The sequence below is a fragment of the Oryzias latipes genome, chromosome 22 (assembly GCF_053564925.1).
Source record: "Oryzias latipes strain Hd-rR chromosome 22, Olatipes_Hd-rR_3.1".
Lineage (NCBI taxonomy): Eukaryota > Metazoa > Chordata > Actinopteri > Beloniformes > Adrianichthyidae > Oryzias > Oryzias latipes.
In genome coordinates, this window is record NC_136258.1 from 8,328,406 (window position 1) to 8,336,800 (window position 8,395).

Genomic DNA, 8,395 nt, shown 5'->3' on the forward strand with positions numbered 1-8,395 from the left:
TTGCTCTCTTCTTCTGTATGAAAAGCGACTTTAAGAAGAGTGAAGCTGCGCAGCGCCACCTTGTGTACAGGAGTATTTCTGTTTACATTAAGCGCCATCTAATGTCAGGGAATGAAATTGCATGTTTGCTCGGCTCATCGTCAGCGAAAATCGCCTGGGTGTGAACACAAAAGACGTGGCGAAAAACGCTGGCGAATAACGTCTGGCGAATATTCGTCCCGGTGTGTACGGGCCTTAAGAGACGCAATGAGTAGAGGCCCTGACACCCGCTGCCCTCCGAACGCAATCCACGTCCCGTGGGATCGAACAACGTGGGGTTTCTATCAGCGATCTTGATCGGAGCGTAGGGTTCAAAGACCTTTCCTGTTTGTGGTGTCCTGCCAGCCTCATCGGCCGCTTCCCCTTCTGCTACACTAGCCAGTTGCCCGGTGGGCAACTGAGCTGTCCACTGAAGCCAACGTGGGCAAACACAGGTGGGGCCACATTTTCTGCCCACTTTTAAATCATATAGGGCCCACTTGGCCTTGCTGGCTGGGAGTGGGCTGAACTTTAGGAAACTAGAATGTAAATGGATTTGACATTCATTCTAGTTTACTTGTTTGTATGGACACATATTTCATTTAAACTTGATGATCTGGAAGAAATCCAAGAATCTGGAAAACTTCACTGTTCAGTCGCAGAAATGTCTGTCTGAGTCTCACTGCTGGAAGTTTGGATGAAGATGATCTGGATCCACTTTAGATCAGAGAATCGGATCGATCAAACTGAACCGATATTGATATTGTCAACCACAAATAATCGAATCGTTATTAAAGTGAATCTACTCCCCCTAGTAACAGATGTTCTTAAATCACAAAAAATAGAGCATGAACGTTGTTATTGTGTCAAATGTTTTTTAAACATACACATATGGATCACGTCTTTTAAACACTTTTCATCCTTCTGCCAACGTTCTTTACACAAATGTCGTTTTGCGCCCCTTGGGCGTGCGTGCGCCTCGTCGTTTTAGTGAACGTGTTTCGCCGTCCCGCCGCGTATTGCGTGTTTTTGCGTGTTTCGGAGCGGGGCAGACAGATGATGAGCGCGGCGCAGGCCGGCATATGGCTGGCTGGGTCCCCTCCCCCTCCCTTCCTCCGCTCCGCTCCGCAGCAGCAGGACGGAGCCGCTTCAGTTTTGAAGCCGTGGCATGAATGATCTCATCTGAACCCGATCTCCGCTCTCCCTGTCGTCGATCCTATGACCGAGACAGGTAAAATAAGGCAGAAACGAGGTGAGTGCGGCCGCCGTGTTTTTACAGCCGGGCCTCGCAGGGACCGTCGGGGACGTTTAGTTCACGGCCGCCGCGAAAACTCCTGTTTTTGAGAAAGGAGGAAGGACCGCGGAGGGAGGGAGGGTGGGCGTTCGGAGCGTACTAGCTTACCGCTCGCTAGTTTACACGTTATAAAGAGGACCGAACAGGGACAGAGAAAATGCCATATGTTCGATTCCGCCGCGAAAGGCCCGCTTGTGACCATTGGGGGACGGTTATCCGGCGCCAGTCCACAGACCGCATTCAGAGTAGCGCCGCGGCTAGCCGGCTAGCTGTTAGCCGCCAGCGCAAAATGGCCTCATTGTCGGCCGCTGGAAGACAAAGCGTGCGGCGGCGTCGCCGGCGGCTCTTTACCCCACCACTCCCACCGCCGTACTTGGCGGTCGGTACCAGAGCGTGGTTGACGGAGGGGAACCGACCGCTTTGTGGGGCGCGCGCGGACGGTGGTTTTAATTGATTAGGCGGCGCGGGCTGTAAAAGTGCCGCTGCCTTTTCTCTCCGCGGTGGGGGATGGGCCCCGGTAGCAGCCATTGACGTAAAGCGCGGCTGCATTTTGTTTGGCCCCAGCTCTAAGTCTTCACTGTTTACATGAAAATCACCTCCAAAAACGACACGTTTTCTCCGTTTCTGGACGTGAAAGGAGGCATTTCCGGGTGTCTGTCCACATCTGTCTCCACACCGTGTGGCGCATGGCAGCATTTCCCGGTTAAATAAAAGACGAAGTGCAATAATATATCATGAAAAACAAGATTACATCCTTATGTGGAGGTTTCATTATATATACACGTCCACTTAGAACAATTGAGCATTTATAGCAGACAAACAAATGTAAAAATCAATACAACCGCATTATTGGAACCTTCTTGTGCAAAGGGAAGAACTTGATTAGCAAATAATCTTCTAAAAACAGTCGACATGTTATAAATGTAAACGTTGAAAACATAAGTCTAGACACATTTTGTTTTACATTACTAGGAAGTGAAATAAACTAAGAACAAATCGATTTATTTGGCAATTACTATAATTATCAAATGTGTTGTTAATTTAAATGTTTTATTTTCCCACCATTTAAAGGGCTTATATCATGCCAAATGAATGCTTTTTAGTGTATTTTAATGTTCATTCCTCACAAAAACATCCCTAAAGTGGCTTTTTGATCCAGTCACTCATTTCTGAGTATTCCTCTAAAAACCGGATCTCTGAGCCCCGGCCCCTCCCAATCCATGAAAACAAGTGGGTCCTCACATTGTGACATCACAAAGTGAGGACCCGCCCCTTCCAGGAAGAGTCTGAGCTGCCAGCTCCGCCTCCAGGCTAAAAGACACACCCACTTTCTCAGTGGAGCTAGTGGTGATCGGCTAAACAATTTCATTTTTTTTATAAACATCCATCTTTGGAAAAGTTCAGATGTTTGACGCTCTGCTGAAGCCAGCACTAGGATGATGTCATAAAATGGGTGGCACCCACAGGGAGAGAAAGGCGGAGCCTCTGTGATCGAGTCGTCTTACATCCTAGTAGGAAAATAAGCTGTGAAAATAGTGTCCCAAAGGTAATATATGATAATAAATATGGATATAGTTTACTCTGAAAGGCTTTAGAAAAGAAGGACATAGACCCTTTAAAACCAATTGGGTAAGCCTAACTCCCGTGTGTCACCCATGCTACACCAGGTCCATTTCTTTAATGAGATGACTAACTATTTTCATTAGTTCACCTTTTGGCACATCCCATTAGGGGTCGCCACAGCAAATCAGCTTTCATTGAAAAAAAAAACTGGTGGATAGGCCCGAATTTCATACTTATATATATATATTATATATATATATATTATTATATATATACCATTGTCACGTTCAGGACGAGCCATTGACCTCCAAAAACTGGACTGAGTGAGTGTGACATCATCCACAGAAAACGCTTTTCTTATAGCCAAATAAAGTCAATTCTGTCAATTTTGGCAATACAGACATCACCATGTTGGAACCAGATGTTGTCGGTGAGCAGTGATCGGTCGGTCTGAGTCGACGTTTCTATAGTAATCACTCTCACCAATCAGGAGTCAGCTCGTTGGAAGCTACACCCCTACCACTTGAATTCATACGAAATCTGAATGTGGGTAGCCACTGAGGAATCTTATCTGTCAGTTTATAATTTGAATAACTTAAACAAAGGAAAAAATATCATGTAGAAAAATTGAGGATTATTAGGAACATTTTTTTTAAAAAAGGTATCAGAGCCAGAGCGGTTCTTCTGACCAATAGTATGACGGAGTAACAGCTGTTTCCCTCTGGAAGTCTGTGGGATTTTGGCTTCTTGGAGCCAGCAGGTACTTCCTGTTTGGAATGCCAGAGGGGGAGGGGCTGCTCGGTCCAGTTCTCTTATACAGTCAGTTGTACAACCAGTTTTTTTTTATAAATACAGGAACTGAACATTTTGTATTTGTAAGTCAGTTATGTCAGTAACACTTTGAATTTCAGATCTTTTTTTTTACCCATAAAATCTAAATTTGATCCAAGGTCTACTAAAACCTTGGATCAAATTCATATATATATTTTTTAGATCTTTTAAATGTGAAATCACTGAGAAAACGGCAAACTGTGGTTAAAACGGGGTAAACGTGTGGTGACTGAATGTGAACAGACACACCGCCTGCTGCCACGGCTCAGTCCTTAACAAAAAAAACGCAAAAGCTCTATTTTATTCAACAGGACCAGTCTGACATTTAACCCCAAAATGCTGAACTTCAAAGTGTTGGCTGCAGAAAAACCCCATTTAGGATGTCCAAAAGTGTCTTGTTTGTGCAGTAAACTCTGACCTGTTTCTGTACACGTTTCAGAGGTTTTTCCTTTTGAGGAGGTAGGGGACATCACAAATGCTTGTGTCCATAACTGTTTGGTTTTTTTTACCCTTTTTGTATTTTATATCTCCAGGGACCTTCTTAAATGACCCTCCCCACCCCATTCTGCCCCCCTGTCACGAAGTGTTTGATCTCGGAGTAAGACCACCTGAGCGTTTGGGTGCCGCCTCTGGTTACGGATTTTCATTGGCTTAAATGTTGTGCTTATGCAGTGCATGCTTCTGAGGGATCAGGGTAAGATGGAATAATTGTTTTTGTTCCCATCTGTTTTTTAGGTAGCTCCTACTCTTAGAGGACGACCAAGTCACCTTAGCTCTTCGGTGCATGTTTAATTGCATTTTTTTTCTTGAATCCCTCGACATGCTGGCAAAAAGCTGCAGATGAGCCTCCAAGTGAAAGGCCTTAACACCAGCGTTTCTATCCTCTCACTGTCTTTGTTGGGGCGGACAACTGGGGCGGTTTCTAGACCCTCTCAGGTTTTTTTTTGCAGAACTCTGCACTGTCTGTGAAATGATGGACTGACTGCTCTGTGTGTCAACCCCAATGTTGTACTTTTCAGGCCACCGTTCTCAGACGCGTTTGTGTGATTGTGCGGGTAAACGGAGGACGCCGTCATTGACTTGAACGCCCCGCCCACAGGTTTCTCAGATGAGACACGGCCGCACGGTTCCCTCCTGTTGGTTTAGGGGAGTGGAACGGCTTTTATGGCGGCAGGACTGTGGTGTTGTCTCTGTGTAAGACGCGAGTGCTGAAGCGCCGTCACGTGAGGACGCTGAGTCTGCTTTTCCCCGCTCCCCAAGGAAAAAAATGTTGTGTTTCTGGTTTCTGAAGTTCTACATGTGTAGACCATGAACGTAGATATTTCCTGTTAACACTACAGGGTGTCAGTGATGTGAATTGCAAATGTCATTTGTCTTCATGATGATTTTCATCCCTCAAAGCGCCGCATTGATTGTCTTGATGGGAGGTGCCTGTGAGTAAACCCCGTACAGGGGAAGCAAAGTGCTCTGCTCCTGTAACCTGAGTGCTCTTTCTGTTTTTTGACAGAGGTGTCTGTAGTCTGTCCTTTATTTGGAGGCAGCGTCCACCTTTAGTTGGTAACCTTGCTATTTTCGGGGGCTCTGCGGTCTGTTAAAAGTGTGGTTGTTCGCCCAGCAGGAGTCTTGCCTCAGGCTGGCCTAAAATGGGCAGAACTGGTGGTGAACAAAAGCTGCTTGTCGCTCGTACAAACGTACTTGAAGCGCTGCAGCCGGGACCACGCTGCGTTTCTATTGCCTGTGCCTCTCAACAGGAAAGGTAGAGCAAACCTTAAGACAAAACAACCACAACCAAGCATTTTACTGTAGCTCAGAGTTCATTTGTAAATCACTGCTGCCTCTCAGCAGCTTGTAGTCTTAGCTCCCTGACGTTCACACAACTCACTAGCCTTCATGCAGCATTCATTCACATAAATAATTACACTGCACTTACTTTGTCACTGTAGTAGTTAGTCAGACTGTCCATGTTTGTTTGTGGCAGTATTTGTGGCGCTGCCGTGGATTTCCTGTCTCACCGTGTTTGTCTTTCCTCGCCCTCCCAGCAGAGACCCAACATGTTCCCAAAGGGCACCAAGCGCAAGTTCTCCGACCCGGCCGAGGAGCCGGCTTCCAGCGGTGACCCGGGCCCGGCGGTCCCGCCCCCAGCGGCTCGGACGCTGTCGTCCTCGTACAGCCTGCAGCGGCAGTCGCTGCTCGACATGTCGCTGATCAAGCTGCAGCTGTGTCACATGCTGGTGGAGCCAAACCTGTGCCGCTCGGTGCTCATAGCCAACACGGTGCGGCAGATCCAGGAGGAGATGACCCAGGACGGCACCTGGCAGATAATGACCCAGGCGCTGGCGGCCGCCCAGTGCCCCGCTGACCGCCTGGTGGCCACCGAGGTGCTGTGCCGGCAGACCGAACCGGGGGCTCAGGCCGGGCAGAGCCCAAAGCCGTTTCCAGTGGTCGGTCTGGAGGAGGGTTACCACTCAGAGGAGGTGGTGATGGAGGGGGAGGTGGAGACGGAGGTCACCATGTCCACTCTGTCCCCCCAGCTGTCCTCCAGCTCTTACCTGGCAGGGCCCTTTGGCATGGACCCCTGCTGGGACGAGGAAGACGAGGATGGGGACTGTGAAGAGGAGGAGGAGGAGGAAGAGGAAGAAGAGGAGGAGGAGGAGGAGGATGAGGAGGAGGACAGCGAGGAGTGCATGTCGGAGGCAGATGAAGCTGACCGTGACCACTTAAGTGCAGACTCCAGGACAGCTGAGCAGGTCTTTGGGACGTTTGAGATCAAGCATCCGGCCCCGCCTCCTGACCCGGCGCTGGAGGAGCTGTTTTCGGACGTGGACCCGTCCTACTACGACCTGGATACGGTGCTGACGGGCATGCAGAGCACCCCCAAAATGGGGCCTTACGATTTGCTGGAGAGCCTGTCCTCCCATGCGCCCACAGCCCTGAGCTCCAGCGCCAGCTGCAGGTCCGACCTGAACGAACTGGACCACATCATGGAGATCATCGTGGGCTCCTGAAACCCAGACGGTCTCCAGTGACCCTACAGACTCCTGTCAGACTATGCACACGCCATGTGCACGCGCTCTCGAGGGATTTCTATAGAATGTTGGAGGTTTGCGAAGCGGGAAACCAACCCTGGTACGGGAGGGGTGTTCAGACGGGCCGGGCTCGTGGCGGTCCGTCCAGAGTGGTACCTCCACAGGCCCTCCTGGTCCGGGAGCGGTTTCCTCCTTTGCTGCCAAACTCCACGTCTGTGAAGAGGCAGAGACCTTTCCCGTACCGCCACGCCACGCGTCCTTTTTCTTTTTTACACGTACTATCCATGTTTTTGAGGTGGACCGTCAGCTCCCGGCGGTCACGCCGTCTGCCTTTACGTTCAGCTCTATTTATTGTGACACGGACAGGAGGAGGTCATCACACTACACGCATCCCAGACCAGAACAAAGTGTAAATCCAAATCTATGAATTAATGCATATTTTCCTAGAGATTTGAGCAACTATGAATGGAATATATGTATATGTACGTACATGTATATAGAAATATATTTTTTTGCATAATACAGCGGGGTGGGGGTTTTGCAGACGTCATTTGATATTATTTTTCCCTCCGGAGATTTTTTTTAATGTAGCCAGACTCGGACGGCGTCTTCCCACGGTTTGGCATTGCGAGTCGACTGTAAAAGGCGTCCCTAGCGGCGTCCTCACACTTCTGACGCAGCGTTTGGAGAAAAAAAAAAGCTTTACGCAGAGCACGGAATCGAACCTCCAACCCAGCGTTGGTTAGCACCGCGCCGCGTCTGTTCACAGTATTTACATTTCTCCGCTCTGCTTTTTATACACGGATCCAATGAACCAATCAGGAGCAGCTTTTTCCTAAAACATCTGGGTGATAACTGCATCAAGAAGCCATATTTCTTTGTATCATTTGTTACTGCAAATGAAGAATTCTGTGTTTCAACCCATCTAATTTATTGTTTTATTTATTGTATTTATTTTATCCAGGTACAGACATGCCATATTGACTTGTCGGTTCAAACTCCAGGTCAAATCACGTATTTCCAAATTACAGCCTCCATTTTATTTTGGTTTTCGCTACAACCGGGTCACTCTTCAGACGACTATGCAGCTCTGTCATACGTGTTTTTAGAACGACTGTCTATGACTCAAAGGTCCTTTTTATGCAAACAGTTGCCTTTGTCCTAAATGGGTTCAAAATCAGATGCATTTTTCTCAAATTTGTTCCGAAATCAATAACTCAGGCAGATGAAATGTATTGATGACAATACAGTATTACGACATGCTTAATACCGTACCACAACACTCCTGAAGGATGTCATTCTAGTCTGAATGGGAGCTAGAACTTCAAAGACTAAGTATCGTTGTAAAATGTATGCATTTTTATATCAAACATTGTAGCATCTTTGTAAATATTTTTTTATAATAAAAGATGTAACAATTCAAATGCCTTCTTTTCTTTGATGCTTCGACTGCGTCAGGCGGAGCCTGGCCTTCACGTCGGTAATGGGGTTGGGTGTTGGGTGACCCCCGCCCTCGCCCAACAGCGGCCTCCTGCGACCCCGTGACCCTGGAAGGGGTTCAACCGTTTCTGCAGATGGATGGAAAGATGGAGTTCTAGCAGCTCTGTTGACGGGAAAAAAGGCGTCTGCCTCAGCGTTCCGCTGACTTTAAACACCCACTCCA

General features: G+C 47.9%; 1 protein-coding gene across 7 annotated transcripts; it reads left to right on the forward strand.

Annotated features, from left to right (window-relative positions):
• Positions 1 to 1,032: 1,032 nt before the first annotated feature.
• cdca4 (cell division cycle associated 4) lies at positions 1,033 to 8,156 on the forward strand. 7 transcript variants are annotated; one of them, XM_078940828.1, is made up of 4 exons: positions 1,130 to 1,270; positions 4,240 to 4,400; positions 5,325 to 5,462; positions 5,746 to 8,156. In XM_078940828.1, exon 4 carries the CDS (start codon positions 5,758 to 5,760, stop codon positions 6,709 to 6,711), a length of 954 nt encoding a protein of 317 aa, XP_078796954.1. In that variant the 5' UTR covers positions 1,130 to 1,270; positions 4,240 to 4,400; positions 5,325 to 5,462; positions 5,746 to 5,757; the 3' UTR covers positions 6,712 to 8,156. The 7 variants fall into 7 exon arrangements, with proteins under 7 accessions (XP_078796956.1, XP_004082741.1, XP_011488996.1 ...); XM_078940830.1 differs by lacking the exon at positions 5,325 to 5,462 and having other exon boundaries at positions 1,033 to 1,270; XM_078940829.1 differs by lacking the exon at positions 4,240 to 4,400 and having other exon boundaries at positions 1,110 to 1,270.
• The last annotated feature ends 239 nt before the right edge of the window (positions 8,157 to 8,395 follow it).